This window comes from Tiliqua scincoides, chromosome 3, assembly GCF_035046505.1.
Source record: "Tiliqua scincoides isolate rTilSci1 chromosome 3, rTilSci1.hap2, whole genome shotgun sequence".
Lineage (NCBI taxonomy): Eukaryota > Metazoa > Chordata > Lepidosauria > Squamata > Scincidae > Tiliqua > Tiliqua scincoides.
In genome coordinates, this window is record NC_089823.1 from 92,883,698 (window position 1) to 92,907,569 (window position 23,872).

The following is a 23,872-nucleotide window of genomic DNA, read 5'->3' on the forward strand; positions in this document are numbered from 1 at the left end:
CTTCTAAATAAATGCTCTCAATATCAGTGATATGCAACGCAATCCTAAGCGTGACTACCCATAATCAAGCCCCACTGAGTTTGACAGGACGTACTTACAGGAAAGCATGCATAGGATTTCAGCCTCAGATGAGGAAATTACACATATATAATGTTGCAGGGAATACTATCCAAATGTATAACTACCTCCACAAGCCCAAAGGAGCTTTCACTTGTATTTCTCATGGAGCAGTGGCTGGACAAAGGCTTCTGGAGAACTGACAAGCACAAATTCTTGTCTTTGCTCTCTTGTTTGTCCCCTAGTATCTGACTTTCAGGGATACATTGCCCTTCACTGTGGAGGTTCCATTTAGGTGAAAGACTGGTAGCTCAATCCTACCTTCTTCAGCCATCGCTGGCATGCCTCTTCAACCAGCACTGCCATAAAGCAGGCAGCACCAGTTGTTAAAGGCACTGAAGAACAAAGCAGAGCATGAAGTGGCATGTTGCTAGAGTGCCAGCAGGAAGGCCGAAGCCTTCCCACACACTTGATGCCACTGCTGATAGAATTAAAGTGATGGGGGAAGCAGGAGGGAGTGGATGAGGGCAGAACAGGGGCAGGGGAGGGTGGAATGGGGTAGGTAGAGGGCGGGGAGAGCAGAATGGGGCGGCAACATGGGGGGGTGAGTGGATTGGGTGCAGGAAGGGGATGGGTTTGGTGGTTGTGGCTGCCAGCAAGTCCTAATCCTCTTCCTGTACTTGATCCCACAGCACAGATTCATATGAATGTGTGCCGCTATTTAGCTAGCGCAGATCCAAATAGACCCCCCCCCCCACCGTGCCACAAAGCCACAGAGCCTTACCCCCGGTGAAAGATTGCTCCCTTACCCAGAAGAAACCTCTGCAACTGCTCCCCCCCCCCCAGAAGGATGCAGCAATAGCCATTCTGGCATTGTGGGGGATGAACAATAGGATTGGGTTCTTATTCTAATAGACCTAATACCATCAGCATATAGGTTTACTCTTCAAAGAAAAAAAGTCATCTCTTCCTCAGGTCCTTAGGTACGTCCAAAGAAAATCTTTAGATTTTGGCCTCAATATTCCCATGGAAGATGAGCATTTTATAGGAATAGCTAAAGACCAACTAATCAAGTTGTTTGACTACATTTCTAAGAACAAAGAAGAAGGTTTTTTTATAATATGTAGTAAATGCCTAAAGTACACAATTCAGACTCTACTCAGGTGAAGAATTGTCATGAAATACTGTTTCTTGATTACATGCATGCCTTTCTGTGGAAAAAGAGCATGTCTAGAGTTTCAGCTAGACTTTAGACTTCGTCAGCATTTGAATACTTTGTGATTCAAATTTAGTTATTTGATTTTTCTCTGTAAACTGCTTTGTGAACTTTTAGTTGAAAAGCGGTATATAAATACTGTTAATAATAATAATTAAGTACAGCCATATAGTATGTGATGCTCTCTCTCTCTCTCTCTCTCTCTCTCTCTCTCTCTCTCTCTCACACACACACACACACACACACACACACCAAAGTTGGAATTGCTAACTGCAATTGCAAAGTACTAGGCTGCAATCCTCCACAAAGTCAGACAAAATCTCACAACTTTCAATGGGATTTAAGGAGCTACATGTGCAGAATTCTAGCCTAAATAAATACTTTCTATCCAAAGTAGGTCCCCAAACTAGCATCTTCAAGTTGAAAATTCTATGAGATGAAAGCTGAATATGTTAATCTTCATACATAAAAGGAAACAGGTAAACATGTGTCATATCAAGTGACTGACATTTCAAACCTAAGCATGCTGTCTTCAATTTGCTTTCTTCCCTGTCTACTTGATTCAGATTTTTAATGTTCATATGTGAAGCTATTTATGGTGCTCCTATACAAGAGGTAATTTTAAGGAAGTGATTTTAGGACTCAATGTGTTCCTTCTAAAAATGGAACAAAATTATCAGTTGTTTTGTGTGTTTGTTTCTGACTTCATGAAAACAAGGCTTGACCATATGGGTTATTTTTTAAAATATCTGTAAAGAGGTAAGATGGTATTAAGATCATGGGTGTATTGAGATGCTGCATTATTTGTAATGTTCATTTCTGAAATTGTTCTGAGAAAACTGGCACTCCAACACAGTTATTTGGAATTAGATTCCATTAAAATCAATGGAACTTACTTCAGCTGTCTCAGGTTCAACAGTAGCTTGCTCGTCTTTAGAAATAGATTCCACTGAGATCATTAAGATGTACTGCAAGTACTGTAAATATTATCTACTAGAACCAAGGGATAAATACTAAAGTTCGTGAGTATTCTCATATCATATCACATGATATTAGATTGATTCATTAGTATACAGTATTAGATTATGAAATCCATCCTTGGGGTCAAGGCTTGTCTATCTTTATCATATATTTTGAACTGCCTTGAACCATTTAGACTTCAATCATATGCTCTTGGACTTGGAAAAGTTCAGCTAAATCCAGTGGAAATTTTCATGAAATACATAAAAAGGGCTGCCTAAGTACTGTGTTTAAGAAGGAAGAGGAAACCATATCTTTTAAGCAAATCCCTAAAGATCAACTTCTCAAAGACAGCATAAGACAGTAACCACCACTTCTATCTGTCTATCCTAAAGTTCCAAAGTGCCTAACAAAATGTAAAAATATTTCAGTAACAAGAAAACAAACATAACAGTAAAAGCACAGGGAAATCCATAAACTAGCTAAAAATCTAACAACTGAATCCCTTTTCATATAAAAACACTTTCTTTGAATATTGGGCTCTAGGGAGTCTGCTCCAATGAGAGAATGATTTCATGCCCTACTTAACCATCATGGTATGATGGGACTTGTGCATCTCCCCCCCCCCCCTCCCCAGTTCCCAGAGGCCATGAGGACTATATGGAAAAAGGTAGGCCCTAAGGTGTAGAGGTCCCAGGTCACTGTAAAGTAAAAATAATGCCTTAAAATTCACCTAGAAGCTGATGAACATTTGTACATCTCTTTCAGGGAGGGGGTGCGGTTAACATAAAATAGGTTATCTGTTGTTCCAGTACAAGGAAGATTAATTGAGCATGGATTTTTTAAAAAAGACTAGATAGATGGGCAGGCAAATAGTCAAACCCGTGCTGGATTTCAAAATCATACTTTTTCCCACTTATCTTAATTTGCACTGTACAGTACTTTTATTGCTAATGAGAGTTAAATCCTAGCGTTGTATATCAGGTACTATAGTCAGTGTAGTTTTAATTGTCAGATGGCAAAATTCTTATAAATTTAATTCCTCCAACATCAAAGTGACTGCTTAATTTAACTGTACGTATATTCTTCGAGATACTAAATGTTTAGATGTTGCAGACTTGAGTTCACTTTAGGTTCATTGTCTTGACAAAAAGACAGTTTTCTATTTCTCAGTAGGATTTTCTTCTGCATATAATACTATAAATAATATTATCGTTCTATAGAACTGAAGCACTTCAGCAAAACCACAGATAAATTCAACCCAGAGATATTCTGCATTGCAAATAGATATCAATGGGGAGGGAGCACTGTAAATCGAATGGGACAGTTTATATTCTGTTCTTTTGTGACCTGGTATTTCATTCCAAATCGAGTTTGAATAGATGGCAAGCTTTTGAGAAAGTTCTCAGAAATATTATTTGGCACTCTTTAAATACGTATGTATTAAATACTGTAGGTAATTACAAAAGTTCAAAACCATTTTCTCCCCTATTTTATAGATAATGAATATGCATTTAACAAGCAAAAAAATATGAAGGTGTTCAATGAGAGAGAAAAAAAATCAACATTCTAATATACCATTCTTCAACTCAGTTAAGCCAAAGATAATTCAATTCAAAGCAATGGCAATCAATTATTTTTAACCCAAATATACTATTTCAACTAGGCTGCAGTTCAGGTTGTTTGTTTTAGCAACTTGAATTATAAAATATTGTATTCTAGAACATGAAATGTTATCCTTTCGCAATGCCCAAGAACATGTACAGTATTTGAACAAAACCAAAACAGTTCTTACATTGCATCACCTATAACATTGCTTGATGACAAAAGAATGTGCATAAATCTTTTTCTCCTTGCTTATGAAATAACACCATTACTTAAATAATAACGGGTTGTCCAGTTTGCCATTCTTGCAAACTTTCTGCATTCTTAAAAACATGATGATGCTACGGTCTCTCAACACATTTACTTGCAAGTAAACTCTACCCCAAGGAAAACCGCAAGTCCATTTATTCAGAAATACATAGCTTTAAAATCAGGGGTACTTAGTTAAATATGTGTAGGTCTGAAGAGCCAGAACATCAGGCATAATTCATATAGATCAGTAGGGTGAAGATAAGGCCCCAACCTATTGAAACATTTTGGATGGATTGCTTGGGGGAACCAAAAGTTTCTCCTCTTGTTCAAAGAAGTATTCTGTTGCTTTTAGTAGTTAAAGCCAAAGAAACTTGGTCCTGGATAATGAATGCATGAATGTATACAAGTTAAATTTAAACATGACATTCTTCAAGACTGAGCACCAGAAAGTGCTACAATAAATAGTAATTACACCTAAATGAAAACCTGAGACCAGATTTCCATCTTATAGGAATTAATGGCAGAATTCCAATTATTACCATTGGACTATCAGTGTACAAAATTTAATCTTTGTGGAATTTTGCTACCACCTTGTTGTGGTCCCATTACTAAAAGTAATAACAAACACATACCCAATATTTTAAATTCTATTCCATAGGTGCTAAGTTTGGTGTGAAATAAATTAATAAAAATACAATGGTCATTTTTTGTCTGAAGATGTATTTCTTTGCGATTGTTGTAACATACCATATTAAGAATTGTGAATTTATATAGAATGTGTAATATACAGGTACTGATCAATGTATACAAATGCAAAATAATATACTATAGATAAACATACATATTAAGAGGGGGCATACTTTGTATTTAGGATATTAAATAAATACTGTATACTCTCTCTCTCTCTCTCTCTCTCTCTCTCTCTCTCTCTCTCTCTCTCTCTCTCTGGTAGTATCTAATATGCTATCCATTATGTAACATATCTACAATATTTTAGAAATAGTACTTTCATTTGCTTCATTTTAGAAAATAGTTCCTCTGCATTATTTTCTAGTAAAGGATAAAATAAACCTAGATTCATTATCAGCATAGAGCTGGGCATGTTAAACTCATCAGTTTTACACTGAACTGACTTCAGTACATCTTGGTGTTATTGTTGCTTCTAGAATTGTGCCCACATTTATTTATTTATTTGTTCATGTATTTATTTGGTGTCTGAGACTGTGATGTTTAACTTGGAAATAAATTTCATTTAAATCCATGAGAGTAGCTACCAAGTCACAGTGTCAGTGCATGATTCCAGATTTTTTTGGTTTTGTGTTTGTTTATTTGTTTTAAATGGAAAAGTGTTGATTTAAATTGTTGGGGTCCCAAATAGTTATTTACAGATAAGAAAAAGGCAGCTAAGAAAAAATGGAAGTTCAGATTAATTTCAAATCCAGCACATTTCAAATATTAATGTTTCACATGTTTTATTCAACGGCCTCCATGTGTCATTTCAAGTCAGTTGCACATCATATTTCAAAGGAAGTTTTTTTATCCTCCAGTACAACTGTTCTGTTAATTCATTTTGTAATATCACTGTAGTTCAAGCAAATAGAATTGCACTAAATCACTTAGACCAAGAATCATACTGAATGTAGTAAGACAGGCAAGTTTACATTATTATCTTATAAACCTTTAACTTCATTTTTTTTCCAGATGTGTTGTCTAGCCTAAAAATAGATAATATATATGTTTAGGATTTTGTGTACCTTAGGGGTGTGTGTGTGTGTGTGTGAGAGAGAGAGAGAGAGAGAGAGAGAGAGAGAGAGAGAGAGAGAGAGAGATATTCTTCTGTAAGTTAACTGCTTAATGTAAATGAGTCACAAGTACACACAAGTCATTTGCATTTAGTTTTCTGAATAAACAGTTTCCCCATACTACTCATTGCTAGAATCTTCTTTCTTTAAGTTTACTGTGTACAGTAATTGTAGCTTGTGCTATAAGTGTATCTGAATATGTCTATAAAAAATGTTTCTATATAACTGGTAACTTAGATAAGATCGTACTTCTAGGTGCCTGGAGTTAAATTACATCTTCATCATCATTTCTAAAGGAAAAGAAAAACTTGATAAGTATTGGCTAAGAGAGCAGATCCTATCTGCCATGCATAATTTAAATAATTGGAAAGGTATACATGGAAAGCACATTTGAAAATGTTGAAAAGTTTTGTTACTCAGTGAACAAGTGCAACTTTGTAATAATTACAGGCAAATTAACAATGATAGACCCTAGTAAAACCACCTATAAATATCTGTCTATCTGCACTGAATATTGTTACTGTGAAACAATAAAGAAATTATAAATGCAATTAATATAGTTTTTTTTTTCGAAAGCAGGACACAAACAGAATTACCAGTATAGATATTTATTCCCTGTTTCAATATTGCATTATACTTAATGTAACACATATAAGATCTTTTATATTTCATATAATTTGGACTTTAAAAAAAAAACTGATCCAAGTCATTCAAATTCTAGAGACATATTTGAAGGTAATTCAAAAATTCTTGCTTAAGATGTCCAGAAATTGATTGAAAGGAGCACTATATTCTTATATAGTGATTCATCTTATATAGTGATTCATCTTATATAGGATTCATCATCTATAGAATCCTGTCCACATCTATCAAGTCTTTAAATTCCAGCCAGAACTTTAAACTGTATTTAGCAAAATGGGGAAGGGGGGGGGAGAGCTCACACATTGACATCAGCCGAAATGTTGCATCACAAAATTCAAATGCTACCTTTCCCATTTAATTTCTTTTAGCTATTAAAATCTCACCAACAAAACAAATGCACGTCAAGATAGAATTAATTGAGGAAAGGGGTTGTTTAAAAAAAAAAAACTTACTGAGCAGCACATAGGAAGTGAAGGCTTTTCTTCAAACCGTGATCCCAACCTCCTAAGTGTTCCCGGGTTAACTGATCAGCCCTGTCAGAGAGAGACAAGTGAAGTCTCCTTTGATATTTGTGATCCACGCCGTTGGGGAGCGAGAGAGAGGGGAGGGGGGACCTGGCTGGGGAGAGAGGAAAGAGTGCCATCAAACTTGGGTACCAAACCTGTGCAAGGGGGGTTTGGTGGGGGTGGGTTTGGGGGTTGCTGTAGGGAGAGGACAGGGCTGGCACTCAAAGAGGCTCCCACCCCCCTCTCCCCACCCCACACGCCTCACCGCGTCCACACGCCAGCCCTCCTCTTCCCCCCACGGGTCCATGCGCATCCCTCTGCTGCTCCACCGGATGAATGGGGAGACTCTCAGGCCAGGAGGGCTGAGCATCCTCTGCCCGGGTGAGCCAGCCAGCCAGCCAGCTCCCGAGCCGGGGCGTTCCAGGGCAGCCCACATCAGACAGCAGGGACCGCGGCGGCGGCAGCAGAAGACTCCTCGGAGAAGAGGCACAGCGGCCGGGCTGCAGCCAAGGGCCACGGACGGCAGAGCTTGCTCATCCCGCGTCACAGACCCACCGTCCGCCTGTCCGTCCGCCCGCCCGTCGCTCCTTTGGATACTGAGCCCAGAGAAGGCGGGAAGGAGGGAAGGGATGCGAGAGCGCCGTGTGTGTGTGTGTGTGTGTGTGTGTGTGGTTCATGGATTCCCTCTGCCTTTCTCCCCCCTCCCCTCCCCTTCCACCCCCCCCCCAGCTGCTCCCCCATTTGTTCACCCCAGGCGAAGAGCTCCTGGGCTGGCCGGTCTTGGCGCCGTCCGGAGGAGCTAGAGGTGGCCCGGGGGTGGGCTGGGGGTGGATTGGGGGGGAGAGACCAGGGCAGGAGGCAGAGGCAGCGCGCGGGTGGCGGGGAGGGAAGGTGGGGACAGAAGAATCGAACTCTGGAAAGTGCGGCAGCCCCGACGGGAGGCGCAGGTTGGCCAATTGGTGGCGTCGCGTGGGGCGGCAGGGGGAGCGCTGGCAACGCACCCCGCGTTGGGGGGGCGCGGGAGGGAGGGAGGTGGGTCCCGGCCAGTCCCCAGACGGCGGCTGCTGGAGAGGCTACCTGGCAACCTCGAGTTTCCCCAGCAAGGTGTGACTGGCTGGTGGGCTCCTTCCCCCCACCATCCCCCCCACTCCCCCCCCCACTCTGCTCTACCTCTCGCAGCCCGGCAGCCTCCAGCGAGGGTCAGGCAGAGCCCCAGAAAGCAATTAAAGGCGCATCTGCTGCTCTTGTTTGCCTTGCCGCCGTCCGAGGAGGTCTGGCTGCTGCCAGCTCCCCAGGGGCAGGGAGTCCTCCCTCGGGGAAGGGGGGGGGGAGAAGGAGACAAAGCTGAGATGAAGCGCAAGCGAGAAAAGTGCAGGCACGGTCTGCCTTCTCCCCCCCTCCCCCGGATTTAGAAAAGACTGTCGAGGAGGAAGACGCGCCACCTCCGTCCCCCTCCCCGCAGCCCCCAGCTCCGCGGCAGTCCTGCGGGGGCTTTGAAAGTCTGCCGCAGTCGTGTGTTCGCGGGGGGGGGGGGGGCTGCACTTGCCTCCTCTCCGTCCCTTCTGCGCCAGCCTCGTCTCTCTCTCTCTCTCTGCACAGGGAAGGAGAACGTCTCTGCGAGCTGGTCTTAGAAGGCTGCGGAGGACCGACCCGGCTGCAGCTGGTCTCTGCCTGGCTGCAGCCAAGGGGCCCTATTCTGTCGCCTCCTGGCTTCTCCGCCGCAGCCCCCCTCCTCCATCGAGCCCCATTTCTTCTTCCTCCCTACCCCCCCCCCCAATTAAGGTACTGCATCTACGTCTAACCTGGGAAATGCCTCCCGTTGCTGGCGCCCCCCCAGGCGCAGAATTCACAACCACCAAACACAACCCCTGGAGCCGCTGTGCCGTCTCGGCGTGGCTGGCAATGGAGAGAAGTGGCTGCCCGGGAAGGACACGCGGTTGGTGGAGCCTTGGACCGAGCGGGTCTGGGAACCAGGCGCGGGTCCCACACGCCCCCCCCCTTCCCCACTGTGGGCGAAGCGAAAGACTTTCCAAGATGCGGGCTCTTTGGAAAAACGACGGGGAATCAAAGGCAGGAGAAGCAGCGCCGGGTTGGTGGGCGATCCAATTTTATTGGGATTTACTCTCATTTGTGCGGCACGCCCCTGGGGAAATAATGCCTTGATTAATGTAATCCTGGGCTGGGATCCGCCACACTTGCCCTCCTCCCAGGAGAAGGAGGGGAAGCCTCCTGTTTGACAAACACACACAACACACACACACTACACTCCCCTTTCCACGCTGGGGGAGGGGTAGGAGAGGAAAGGGCACGATCCTAGAGCCATGTCTACTCAGAAGTGAGCCCCATTATATTCCGTGGGACTTACTCCCAGGAAAGGGTGTAGAGGATTGCAGCCAAAGTCACGCACCTCCCCACACGCCCAGTGGCCATATGGCGCAGGGAACGGCGGTGGCCCCGACAGCGCGCCCAGGCGGCTGCCCCGTGAACTGTGCCGGGACACTTCCCCCTTCTTTCCCCCGCGCATCTGGTCACTCAGCGCTTTCCAGAGTCCTTCCCCCTCTCCTCCTCCTCCCCCCCCCTCCACGTTTGTTTCTCCAGGTCCTGGAACGAACCGGTCTCAGCTTCTCTTGTCCCCTCCTGCAGTGGCCCACAGTTCTGCCCTGCCCAGCTGTCTATGAAGAAACACCAGCGCAAGCAGAATACTGGGGGGGGGGGGGGCGACTATGATCACGTTCCAGGTAAGCAGAGGAACCAGAGCCCAATCCTATGCCTGTCTACTCAGAAGTAAATCCCATTATAGTCAAAGGGGCTTACTCCCAGGTAAGTGTGGATAGGATCGCAGCCCCAGTCGCCGCTTCTCCTGCAAAGCCCTCTCGCCCTCAGAAGAAATGTCTAGGGCTCCCCTGATTGCAAGACCAGCCCTGCTACTGCCCCCTATGCACGCAGGGACAGAAGGTCCAAGGACTGGCAGAGAGATTCGGCACTCCAAAAATAAAATAAAAATTAATGCATACAGTATATACAGTACTGGGCCTTTATTGGGGGGGACTGGAGGGGGCTCAGTGAATGATTCGGCTTCCTAAGGTTGTAAACTGCTTCTCCATTCCACGTTCCTTTTTGGAGATCAAAACACCCGTCGAGATTTCCACCTGGCCCGTATCTCCTTCGTCGTTTCGTTGTTCAGTGCCTGTTTGCCTTCATGCAGCCATCACAAAGAGGACCCCAGGATGAGCCAGGCGGACCTCCACTCACAAAGGAGGTCTCAGGCTGCAGATCTACCTCCTGATTTGAAATAAGGCCCGAAGGGGGAAGGAGAACGAGTCTGGGGGGGAGCCTTACACATCACTAGGGTTGATCAAAAAGGGGGGCCCAAGAGCATTTTCGCGGATTGGTCCCCTGACCCCTTTTCAGTGACTCAGCACTTGGGCTTTCTTGGGTGCCTCTCCTTCCTCGGAGTCCTCCTTTTCTCTACCAGGCCCTTCCTCTGCGAAGAACTCAGCTAAGGCCTCCAGATACACACACACAAGCAGACTTGTGGTGGGGCTTTATGCCAAAGGAAAAAAGGGGGGCGAGAACGAGCGTGGCCTGAAGAAGGCTGGAGCTGGGGGGAGGCAGCCAGAGCAAGACACGGCCCTGAACTGCCCCGCAGAGGCTTCTCAGAAGTTGCAATACAATCCACCCTCCTTCAGTGTTTTAGCGCAGACTGAAGTCATTCTGGGTGCACTTGCCATTTCCCACGGACGTACTGGATTTCAATGGCAGAAACAGAAAAGCAGCCCCAACTCAGGAGTATTTTAGACGCTGAACTGGTCCTTCAATCAGAAACCCAGAAACTCCCAATGGAGCCTCAGCTTCCCTTCTCCTCCTCTCCCCACTTTTTTTTTTTAATCGAATAATAACAACGCCTTTAACGAGTTGTTGGTCCAGTTCAGGAAGAGGGGCGTCCACAGAGGCTCATTCTTGGAGCCGAACTCTTTGGGTGATGCGAGTCGTGGTGGAATCCACCCTAGACTCTCTGTTCTGCCCTGCAGCCTGGCCAAGCCCCCTTCTCCAGCCTGTTTCTGAGTGTGGGTTTCCAATCCTCTTTCAGGAGTGGATCTATCAAGGAGCCTAGGCTGGAGGGTGGAAGAGGGGGACAGCCACGCGGCACGGTGGAAAACTGCGGTCCTCGCTGCATGCCTTCGAAGGGGGTGGAGGGAGACGAGGAGGGCACCCACCCACCCACCCACCCACGCACCACCAGCAGGGAAACTGCAGCTTCCCCGAAGGCGAGCAGGCAGCCTGCGAGTGTCTTTCTGTGTGCGATCCCCAAAAGAGCAGCCTTTGGCTTGACCTGCTGCAACCTGCGCCGAGCTCCTCACACAGTCACACAATGGGCCAGTTCAGATGTCAAATTAAAAAAAAAATCTCGTGATATCAAGCAGGGACGCCTCACCAGCGCCGATCCGGTTTTTGCCCTGCCACAGGCTGCAATCCTAGCTCCGTATCTACCTGGGAGTAAGCCCCACTGATTAGAACGGGGCTTACTTCTAAGTAGGCCTGCAGAGGATCGGACTCACAGCCAGCTCTTGTTCAGAGCTTGCATGAGCCATGCTGTTCAGAGCCTTGAAAACCCAAACGAATCCTCTTCCTCACTATGTGGCAGAGAAATCTCATTTTGAACCGGATCACAATGGCACCCTGCCTCTCCTCATAGCAGGGCTGCACAGTTCTCCCCCCCCCCCCACCAAGGACACCAGGGATCCTGGCAAAGCCCTTGCTGTCATCTCATTGGGACCTGGGCTATTGGGAACGCGCCCCTCCCCCATCTTGCCTCCAGCTCCTGGTTTTCAGGTGGAGGGTGAGAGGTTCCTTTCCTTCTTGGGCCAGGCAACTTGTGTCCAGCCGTGCCGTCCCTTCGTGCGCTCCCTTTTCAAGGCACTGTGGTGGGTGGTGGAGGAGGGGGTCCCACTCTCCCTCCCCCCCCCCGCTTCTGCACAATCGCACTGAGTCATGGCAAGAAAGGGGCATCATCTCCTCCTCCCAGAAGGTACCTTTCTCCAGCTCCTCCAGCCCATTTGGGGCTCTCTCCGCTCCTGCCTTCCTGCTCCTCGCATTGATGACGCGACCCGAAAGGCTTTTGTTCGCCTCCGAACAATAAACAAAGCTCAGCCCGGGGCCCTCACAATGAGACGTATGGAGAAGACAAAGCTCGGGCCTGCCCCCACCCTTGTCTTCTGATGGTGCCTGACACCCTTGCAGCGTTCCAAGGCGAGAGGCTCTCCTCCCCATCCCTCCCCTCCCGATTTGATCCAGCCACTATCACCACCATCATCATCATCATCTTGCCAGCGCAGCCATGATCGACCAGGTGGCTGACCAGGAGCAACCACTGTGGACCACAAGTTGGGCAGCCAGCACTCAAAGGCCCTGACAGGAAGTCCAATCCAGACCCTACAGAGTCCAAAGAAGACCCTACTTTGGTCAACCCATCGCACTCCTTCTGGAGGACGCCTTCAGCATCACAGAGCCCGATCCTAGGCCTGCCTACTCGGGAGGAAGTCTCACCGTAGTCAGTGAGGCTTAGGTTGCAATCCTATATATGCTTTCCCGGGAATCAACCCCACTGAACTCAATGGGACTTACTTCTGAGCAGGCACGCCTAGGATTGGGCTGTTAGTCCCAGGAAAGTGTGGATAGGATTGCTGCCAGAGCTGGTTGGGAACTTGGCCCTCTTATACCCGCTTATACCCGCGCGCATCGCTCGAACATATCAGGAACTGAATGTTCAATGCACTATCCAACCCCTGAGCCTTCCCTCTCTACAACACCTCGGCAATCTTCCTGGTTTGGTTGGTGTTCCAAGGGCGTTGAGCCAACCAAACCTTGAGCCAACACTGGGCAGCAATGTTGGAAGGATCTGGGTGCATTAAGGCCCGATCGTATTTCTGCCCAGCCCACAGGTGTGCACGTTTGATCCCTGTTGCGTATATGCAACGTTGGGCAGAAATGGCTTAAAGACAGAAAACAGCCCGCAAAAAAAGAAGCACAACTGCTGCCCAGTTAACTTGTTGCTGGGTTTTGTGCAGCCACTTCCTGTTTGTTTTGCAGGCAGCTGGCAACGTAACGTGGGCACCAGGGCTGAAGGGCGGTGGGTTTCTCCTTCCCCCTCCTGCCCCAAGGAGACATGAAAAGTTTCACTGGAAGGCGGAGGAGAGGAAGATGGAGAAAAGACAGATCAAGAGGTCAGTTGGCACGGGGGTGGTGGTGGGGGGTGAAGAGAGGACAGCCAGGCCAGTGTGTTCCAGATTCCAGATATTGAAAACTGCTGCTCCCGTCCCAAACCGTGCGCTCATCAACATCATAATTAACAGCAGTAAATGAGAGGTGCTGTGGTGGTGGCGGGGAGGTCTGCGAAGAAAATGGCGCTCTGGAAGCATCCCAGAATAGTCTGGGGGATTGTGGAGGCTCCCACTGCCAAGAGTGGAAACCTGGACTGATGCAACCGTCCCAGAAGGATGTTCAACAAGCCCAGCCAGGAATGCTGAACCGGGGCTTGGGTCCGCCTGCAGCCTCAACCTGGGAGTCAATTCCCTCGAACTCAGTGGGACTCACTTTAGAGCTGTGAATGCCCTTGAACAGTGGGGGGGGGGGGGGAGGAGAGAGAGAGAGAGAGAGAGAGAGAGAGAGAGGAAAAGGATCTCAGCTCTCTCACAAACCCACGGCCTATTCGACTTGGCTGTGCATGGTGCCCTTTCCCATCTGGGATGGACGGTGGAAAGGGGGGGGGGGAAGAGTTTCTAAAGCATCCCTTTTACGCACAGCGATTCCAGGTTCCTGAAATGGACTTACCATCGAGGAGACCTAGATTTACAGGCAGACAATAGAGTGAAGGAAAGAGATGGAGACTCTGTTTGAACACCACAGCATTCACTGAAAGTCGATCGAAAATTGCAGCTTCCCAGCAGGGCAGGCGTCCCAGGAAAGGCTATGTAAAAGCGGATCTTCTGAAAGACTGATCGAAGCTCAGCCATCCTAAGAGCCCAGAGCTAGTGACGCGACAATCACAAGAGCCGTTTTCTGGTCATCTATCCTCACTCAAGCCACCTGCAGGACAACTTGAAGGAGTTATCCGCTGGACAATGGATGCCCTCACACTCCAGTGCATGGCGTGGATCTGCCCCCCCCCCCTTTGAAACCATCCACTTTCTGCTCAGAATCGGGATCGCCTTAGGAGACACTTGCAAATCGACCAAAGGGAAATTAAAGGGACATTTCTCGCCCTCCTACCATGTCTGTGGAGAAGAGGAGGGGAGAGGAGGTCGCTCTTGCGTCCACCTAACATGTCGATCTTGAATTTTACTCAGTTAGTTAACCCAACAATGTTGTTTGGCTGATCTGCCTTCAGGGACAGAGGAGGAGGAGGAGGAGGAGTACCCAGAGAAAAATAGGAATACTTACTGGGAAATCATGATGAAGCTTCTCTGGGTTTAGAAATACAATTCAACACTAAATAACGTAAAGGGACCCCAAGTGCCTTTCGCTCGATTTCCAGTGGCTTCTCGAGCTCCAGCTGCCTAGTACAGGACGATGCCCTGCTACAAAAGCACCCTCCTTTCTTTCTCTCGCCACCCCCCTTTAATGTCAAACTGACTTCACTTATTGCGATGAAACTGAGATAACAGCAGGGTCTAAATCATCACCTTCAATCAGGTGAGGAATGGCTTTGGCAGAAGGTTCCTCTAAGTTCTAATGGCTGTTTCCCATTAACTGAGAGTTTATGACAACTCTATCGAAATTCTAGGTTTAGGGAAGAATTTCCTCCTGGCCTGAGCTCTCTCTCCCTTCCCTGCTGCCACCCATGGAATTATTTCCCTGACGCCTGCGGTGTTATAGTACTGCCACACTCATAGAAGGTGGGGTGTATGGACCTCCCCCCCTTTTTTCTGCCTTTTCCTAACAACTTTTTGGAAAACACAACTGCTGTTCGGTTCAAGTGCCTTCGACTGCCCAGGTTGAGCGCCACGTCAGTGCGCCCCCTGCCGACCAGCACGGGCGCTGCGCTGGAGTCTCAGCAGAAAAAGTTTTTATTTTGTTCTGCTAAGCGGATGGGATGAAACGAAGGGCGATCAATGAAACGAGCGTGGATGTCACGACTGTCAGAGTCCACCGCAGCGTACAGCGAGCCTTAGTGAAGCTCGGAGAGGTCTGGGGTTGGCGGCGTGGCCCCTCTTTGGCTGGGCCCAGGCCCTTTTATCTAAAGCCCAGTGCACAAACATATAGCTTAATGTGACTAGTGTTCAGCCTTTCTTTCTCTCTCTATGGCAACCAAGATGTTCCGCTCAGCAATGTTCCCCCATCAAGGAAACAAATGATCTGGAGGGAGCAGCTTTCGACGGCATCTGTTCCAAAGAGTTAACCCCAGTCAAAAGGGAAGCTGAGCGCGTCAACAAGAAGGGGGAAATGGGCGATTCTTCCCCCCCCCCGCCTGAAAGCGACACCTCCCCACTTTTACAAGCCGTCTCATCGATTTGCCATCGGGCCTCTGGGCCACATTTTTTATGAAGTGACCGATTCGGAGGCGGGGAAGGGAGAGAGAGAAAGAGAGAGAGAGGGAGGCAGGGAGGGAGGGAGGGAGGGAGGGAGAGTGAAAAAGAAACAGAGAGAGAGAGAGAGAGAGAGAGATCTGGAGCCCAAGACGTGAAAAGAAATAAGATTGAATAATAAGACCTAATGATAATAAATGACTTGGGGGGAGGGGAGATGACCCCGATAGCTTTGGCTCTGGAAAGCTTGACAAAGTTTCTTTCAGCACCCCTTTCAGCAATCCTTCTCCCCATCTAACACTGCTCCCTCGCTTTCTAATTTCCATATTATTATTATTATTATTATTATTATTATTATTATTATTATTATTATTATTATTATTATTATTATAAGCCTTGCTGCAAGATAAAGAGGACTTCCAGGTCGTTGGATGGAATTTAGGCCTGAAAAGTGGGGCTAAGGACCAGAGCCCCCCCTTCTCATTTCCCCCTTCTCTCCTCCCCCCCCCCCCCCCACTCAGGGCAAGAGAGACAATGTGAAGTCTGCTTCCCTCCTGCTCCAGCCTCAGCCTCCTTGGAGAATAAAATGAAGGAATGTCCTGGTTAGTTTTGATTGATTATACTCTTTCTGATGGACTTTCACTACCGAGCTCGAGATGTTGTGCTTAACCGTCTGTTCCCTAGTTACAAAATTAACCCTGTCCCCCCCGCCCCACCGCCGGCCCTCGCCTCTTCTCCCAAGCCAACTCCAGGCGGGTTCTTTTTCCTCCCAGGTCGTGGCAGGTGCTGCTCTTGCTTTGGCCTCTTAGTAAACATGCAAGTGGGGTTTGGAGCTGGTGTCCCTGATCTGGGGAAGGGGGGGGGGGAGAACCCATCTTGCCTTGAAAACCATTGGCCAATTCTATTGCCTTGCAACATCTGCTGGGGGGGGGAGGCCCTGAGCTCTGTGTCCTGTCTCTCTCCTTGGCTTTCCCCCGAGTGCTACACCACTGCCCCCCAAAGTGCGAGAGCAGCTAGCACCCCTAAGGCAAGGCTCCGCTTCCTTGCAATGACTCCAGGTGAAGAGCCACTAAGATGCGTGGGGGGGAATTCACTTTAAAAAAAAAAGTTCTCTGCCTTCCAAGGAGTTTTCTAGGTTCTCGATCTGAGACTAAACATGTGTGTGTACATTTACACACACACACACACACACACACACACACACAGCACATGAATACAGGAGACACATAAGGGGGAAAACGAGAGGAAGAAAAGAAAAAAGCACTTACCAACCGCAGCTCCAAGCTTTAGAGATATTTTTTTAAATAAAAAAAACCTTATTTTTAAGTGTTTTGCCCTTGAGAAGTAGACGAAAGGAGGGGGATCGCCTCCTCAACTGCAGCGAAACGATCCCGGGTAAGATTTTCCTTTGCACTGACTCCTCTAAGCCCAGCTCTCCACTAGTCTATTATTTTCACCAAAATATATGAAAATTTATGCAAATGAAAATCAGCACTAACTGTTCTCCCCTTGTTATACTTTGGATTTTTTTTTTTTTTTACCCAGACAAAGCAATCACACTCTACAAGGAAGGAGGGTGGGGAATGAGTTGTGTGGGGTGGAGAGCTTTAAGTTGGTCTTTAAAAATAAAAAATAAAAATAAAAGTAAAGCGTCCAATTCGCAGGGTTTGCGTGTGTGTGCCTGAGTAACCAATATTTCAGGAGAACTCTTTCTTTTTTTAAACTTCCTTTATTATTATTATTATTATTATTATTATTATTATTATTATTATTATTATTATTAAGAAAGTGGGTCTGCAGAGGCCAGATCACGTTGCAGCAGGCCACCTGAGACGGCTTTTGAAAGCGTGTACTGTGAAATTCATCGCGGTAATTTAGACAAAATCCTCACTGTATATTAATGAAAGACGGCCCCATGGCACCGTTCCTATCCTCCCCATTCAGTGTAAACAAAACCACGAGACTCACTCGGTTTTTTGAGCCTGATCCAAGCAAAATCGGCTGGAAAGGAAAACATGGGGTTCTGGCACGGGCTATTCAAGCGGCTGCACCTGGAGATCTCCGATTGGGTTCAATGAAATCTGTGTTGGATCTCACACACACACACACACACACACACACTGGAGAGACGGGGGGGCACAGAATGGGGAAAAAAATTATCTTTCTGCTTAGGGTTTCGTTCCTTCAGATCCTTCACCTTACTGGTTTTTCTAAACCTACCTAAGGTGGTCTGGTTTACAGCACAAGCAGGAGCTGGCCTGAGTCCTAAACCAATTCGCCCGGCCTCCAGCTCATCTCCGGGTCCGCGCCAGCGGCGCATACCTTCCTCGCTAGCGGGGTAGTATCTATGCAGTGCGTGCTGTACACCGAGATCCACCTAAGCCGGGTTCCTCTGCGGTGAGATTCTGAACAAGAGGGAGGGGCGGGGGCGTAGTGTTGCACAGCTCAGTGTAAACACGTCGGTGCATATTTTTGCAGAGAGAGAGAGAACGAGACCCACGCGAGCACATCCACACTCTCCAGTGTGGAGGAAGCCACAGCCTGGCTGGCCCCAGCGCGCCACACACAACCACACAGCAGCACAGCCCACCACACCATTAGCCGAGGTGTGCTCCTTGAGTGTCCGAGTGCTGGGATTTCATGGGAAATCCCCGAGGAGTGTTCAATTTGCCCTTGTTTTGGTTGCCACTTTCTCTTTTTTCTTGGTTCACTGAGGTTGCCTCTGTGCCGCGTTTCCGCTTGGTCGCATCTCTCTCTCTCTCCCCCTCTCTCTCCCTCCCCCTCCCTCCCTCCTCTCCCTCTCCCCCGCCCACCTTAACTCTTTCAGCCGGACTAGTGAGAATAAAATGTTGCACGGAGCCAAGTCTGTTTCTGACAAAATGCCCCTGGATCGCCTGGGTTTATGGACACAGGAATCGAATCGTGGGGGAAGACCTAAAAAACCATCATCTTCCCCCCCCTTATAATTTTTTTTTTAATTGAAAGACATCCTGAATTAAAATAGGCACATGGTTAAGCACCTTTTTTGAATGCTTCTGCTCAAAGGTAGGTTGTAATTTTTGTTTGATGAGGCCTGGGAGCGTTGTGTACACACATGCAGTCTCACTTGGGGGGAGGGAGGGAAGGGGAGAAACAGAGAGGAGGGGGAAGAGAAGCATTGTACTTTGCCCAAGATGCGAGGTAACTGGGACAATAAAACAAAGAAGTGTGGGGCTGGTTGCCTACGGTTAGGGGCTAGAGCTCGCCCCCTTTCGCTCCATGAGCACGGTTTTCGTGGGGAACTGTCCAGATCTGGGGGGTGATGGCATCTCCGAAAGAGCAGATGTAGAAGCAGGCGCAGGGAAGAGGGAAACTTTGAAAGGTGCCCAGGGGGGAGCCCCTTTTCTTATGGGGTGGGCTATGTGCGCGCGCGTGTGTGTGAATACAGGCAGCTTGGGTGCCCTGGCTGGTTGCAGATAATAAGGATTAAGAGCCCATAAGAGGAATCAGATGCCTGCAAGGAAAATAAGTACAGTATTAGACAGTGGGTTTTCCTCTCTCTCCCCCTCCCCTCCCTCTTCTCCCTCCCCTTTTTTCTCCCCTTGCCCCCTTCCCCCACCTCTCTGGGAGAGCTCAGATTTATTCTCTGGGCTCTAAGAGTTAAGACGTGGAGGGGGGGAGAGACCAAGGGAGGGGTGATGGGGGGCAGGGCAGTTTTCCAGCATCCACGACACTTTGCCTAAATTAAAAAGCAACCAATCGGAACGGCCGGAAGGGGGGCCTCGCATCCCGAGCCAGTCATCGCGGGCTTGCCAATCACCCAGCGGGTAGCCAATCGGCGGGGGCCCTGGCGCTCGACTTCCTCGTATTTGGGGAAAGTGTGGCGGCGGCGGCGCGCGCTCTGGGCGCAGGGTAAACATTCGACAGTGCCCGCTCTGTGAGGGAGGGACACAGAGAGGGAACTGTCAGAGGCAGAGAAAGGGAAGGCGAGGAGGGGGAGGAGGAAGAGGAGGAGAGGAGGAGGAGGAGGAGAGAGCCGAGCCGAGCCGAGCCGCCGTCCTCCAGCCCCAGCAGAGCACGCCTCGCAAGCCTGGCAGCCAACTTGCCCGCTGGAGTTGGGGGCGAAAGGATCGCGTCTCTGCGCGCACGCTCTCCCTGAGACCGAAGCCCAAGCGGCTTCCCCGCGCTGCTCTCCCGCCCCGTCGCTCCAGAGCCGCTGCAAACTTTTCCTGGAGGGGGGGCGCCCCGAGGAAGCCCCAGCTGCCTCCCGCGCCTGCCGGGGGTCATGTGAAGTGGAGGAAGGCGCCGGAGCACCCAGACCCAGCCAGCCGAACAAAAGGGCGCGTCGAGGAACCACCATGCTTTCTCCAGGCTCTGGAGAGCGGGCTGCCCGAGGAGGACTGCGGCGGCTTCGCGGAGACCCAGCCGGCGCTTCTTGGGCCGGGGCTCAACTCTGAGGCGATGCCTCCTCCTCCTGCCCGTCGACGCCAGCGCCAGCAGCCTCGCCTCCCCCTCCTCCTCCGCCAGCCTGGCCAGAAGTTTTCCTAGGACCGAAACAAAACTTGAGCTCAGGGGAGAGCCCGCCCGCCAGCCCGTGCGAACCGGGGGCCAGAGCAAGGACCCACCCGCAGCCCCGGCGGAGGACAGGAGGGGCAGGACGCCACTTGGGGGGAGAAGCCCCCGGACGCCCTGCCCGGCCCCCGGAGGGGAGATGCGCTCCTGAGGGCTGAAGGCGACCCAGCCCGAGCCAGCCGCCCAGAGGGGAGCCGTGCCGCGGTGGGGCGCGCAGCCCCCGCCCGCCGCTTCCCCCCGCCGCCCGGCTCCGGGGTCATGTCTTTGTGGCTGCGTCGGAGGCGAGTGAAGGCGAACAGGTGAAGCGGCGCGGTCGCAGCCCGGCCACCCCGCGCACAGCTCGCCCCGGGGCCGGCCGTCCGGGGAGGCGGCCGGACGGGCGGGCAGGGCAGGCAGGGCGAGGATTCTGCTTACACGCTACTTGGCTGCGGCGGCCGGAGCGCGGCCTGGAGGGGGGCCCCGGGAAGCAGCGGCAGCGATGGCCACGGCGGCGTCCAACCCCTACCTGCCCAGCAACAGCATCCTGTCGGCGGGCTCCATCGTGCACTCGGACGCCGGGGGGATGCAGCCGGGCAGCGTGGCCGTCACCTCGGTGTCTGGGGGCGGCGGGGGCGGCGGCGGCTACCGGGGGGACCCGTCGGCGGTGAAGATGGTCCAGAGCGACTTCATGCAGGGCGCCATGGCGGCCAGCAACGGCGGCCACATGCTGAGCCATGCCCACCAGTGGGTCACCGCCCTGCCCCACGCCGCAGCGGCCGCCGCCGCCGCCGCAGCCGCCGCCGCGGAAGCCGGCTCGCCCTGGTCCAGCAGCCCGGTGGGCATGACGGGCAGCCCGCAGCAGCAGCAGCAGCAGGCGCAGCAGCAACAGCAGCAGCAGCAGGCCCCCGACGTGAAGGGGGGCGGCGGCCGCGACGAGCTGCACGGGGCGGCGGCGCTGCACCACCGGCCTCCGCCGCCGCACCTGGGCCCCCCGCACCAGGGCCACTGGGGCGCCGCCGCTGCCGCCCACCTGCCCGCCATGGCCGGCCAGCAGCAGCAGCAGCAGCCGCTCCTGTACTCGCAGCCCGGCGGCTTCACGGTGAATGGCATGCTGAGCCCGCCGCCCGGCAGCCAGAGCCTGGTGCACCCGGGGCTGGTGCGCGGGGACACCCCGGAGCTGGGCGAGCACCCGGGGCACCACCACCACCACCACCACCACCCGCACCCGCACGCGCACCACCCCGGGGCGGGCGCGGGCGGCGGCCTGAACAGCCACGACCCGCACTCGGACGAGGACACGCCGACCTCCGACGACCTGGAGCAGTTCGCCAAGCAGTTCAAGCAGCGCAGGATCAAGCTGGGCTTCACGCAGGCCGACGTGGGGCTGGCGCTGGGCACCCTGTACGGGAACGTCTTCTCGCAGACCACCATCTGCCGCTTCGAGGCCCTGCAGCTCAGCTTCAAGAACATGTGCAAGCTGAAGCCGCTGCTCAACAAGTGGCTGGAGGAGGCCGACTCGTCCACCGGCAGCCCCACCAGCATCGACAAGATCGCCGCGCAGGGGCGCAAGCGGAAGAAGCGGACCTCCATCGAGGTGAGTGTCAAGGGGGCCTTGGAGAGCCACTTTCTGAAATGCCCCAAGCCCTCCGCCCAGGAGATTACGAACCTCGCGGACAGCCTGCAGCTGGAGAAGGAGGTGGTCAGGGTTTGGTTTTGCAACCGGAGGCAGAAGGAGAAGCGCATGACCCCCCCGGGGATCCAGCAGCAGACCCCCGACGACGTCTACTCCCAGGTCGGCAACGTCAACTCCGACACGCCGCCCCCGCACCACGGACTCCAGGCGAGCGTGCAGTGAAGAAGGCAGTCCTCGGCGCGCAGCGAGCGGGTTGAGGGGCCGGGGGAGGCGGGCAGGCAGGCAGGCAGAGCAGAAGGGGGGGGGAGAGGATACCATCCTATCCACACTTACCTGGAAGTATGCCCCATTCACTATAACAGGACTTTCTTCTGAGTAGACATGCATAGGACTGGGCTTTCAGGCTGCAATCCTATCCGTGCTTTCCTGGGAGGACGCCCCATTGACTATAATGGAATTTCTGGGTAGACCTGCATAGAATGGTGCTTTCAGTCTACAATCCTTTCCACTTTCCTGGGAGTAAGCCCCATTGAGTCTAATGAGACTTACTTCGGAGTAGACGTGCATAGGATTGGGCTCAGAGACAGTTGTGGGGAATCAGGGGGAGGGGGTTGGGGGAGGGGAAGGAAGGCACACACAAAAACAATAACACAAGCACGCAACACCAACCAAGCCCAAGCCCCAGGCTTGCTGACCTGGTTTCTGTTTTGTTCCAAACCCGTTTCTGAAACGCTTGGGCTTGTCGATCCCCTCCACAGAATTTCTAGCTTCCTGTGGCGAGAAAGAGAAACCAAAATGCACCCCAACCGGATGTGGTTCCTTTGCTTTTCACAGCACAACAAAGCAACATTGAAATTATTCCCGGTTGCTCTTGCTCTTGCTCTTGCAGGAGCGCCCACTTCTCCCTGGTCCATCACCATTCGCTGGGCTGCCTCCCACACACCCACAAGCCCCTTTTCAAGAGACTGTCGTATCTGGTGGATGGGAACTTCCTCTCTCTTTCTGTCTCTCTCTCTCTCACACACACACACACACACAAACACGTTTTAAAAAAAAAAAAACTGGAGTGGTCAGTGCGTGGGGGCGGGGAGGGGGAACCGAATCAGGAAAGGAAGCAGGGGGTGAAATCGCTTAGTTATTCTTGGCCAAACTGCCTGGTTTGGTGCAAGGCAGGAGTCCACTTTGAAAGGAGATCCATTTTTCCTGCAGATGGAGGGGGGTCGCTTTCTCTAGGGAGGAGGGAAAGGGAGAAGAATGCACGCAGCACTCAAACCAGGATAGGAAAGCAAACGTAGATGTTTATATGGTTTCCTATAGATATACTGAGAGAGAAAGAGAGAGAGAGGAGAGAGGAGAAGGGATACAACATCCGCAGATGGAAAGCTGACCCTGATAAAAAAGGGGGGTAGAGGGGGAGGGACTGGAACGGGGGGGGGGGAAGCCAGGCGAGGTTGTTGGTCCTTAAAGTTGTGGAGCTCGGTAGAAGGAGTTTGCATGAATTAAGGGAAACAGCAACGAAAAGAGAATAATTATGGGCAATCCAAATTATGCTCCTGATGGCTGCCAATCATCCTGGAAGATTAATTAAAAAAAAAAAGTTCACTGCTAATATTTTTTTTATTAATATTTTTTATTTTTTATTTCTGGACTAATTCAGATAAAGGGATTTAAAAAGGACTGGGCACCTGCAGCTGCACTTATCTGAACTCCTCTCCTAAATCCGTTGCCAACTTGATTGAATGGGTGCTGTGGATGTGATTATATAACACTGCCGTTTCCTCGCAGTGTTTTTGGTAGGTTTTAATAAACAGACTTTTCAAAAAATAAAAAATAAAAAAAGACGGCAATAGAGAAATGTTTAGATCCGTTGTTGATCTAAAAAAAATTTGCTTTATATTTTCATTAAATGACTTCTTTTAATATTTTATTCAGAATACCTATGAACTGCTGCAAAACGGTAATTTATTTTTTCCCCAGATCTTGTATTACGTGTTTTTTCCAGACGAGCACAAATTTAAAAAATGAAATGAAGAAAAAAAATACGGACAGCTATTAGGTAATAAGGGTATCTTTTGATGTGATAATTTGATTGTAATTTAATTCGAGTAGTGATTCCGTAAGAGATGATTGAGAAAATAAATTTG

The 23,872-nt window shown here is 50.0% G+C and overlaps 1 protein-coding gene across 1 annotated transcript; it reads left to right on the forward strand.

Moving 5' to 3' along the window:
• The first annotated feature begins 20,594 nt into the window (after positions 1-20,594).
• Positions 20,595-21,950, forward strand: POU3F3 (POU class 3 homeobox 3). Its single transcript, XM_066621164.1, has one exon. The coding sequence runs from the start codon at positions 20,595-20,597 to the stop codon at positions 21,948-21,950; it is 1,356 nt and encodes a 451-aa protein (XP_066477261.1).
• The last annotated feature ends 1,922 nt before the right edge of the window (positions 21,951-23,872 follow it).

Coding starts and splice junctions, on each gene's coding strand:
- POU3F3 (XM_066621164.1), top strand. CDS start 20,595: ATGGCCACGGCGGCGTCCAACCCCTACCTGCCCAGCAACAGCATCCTG.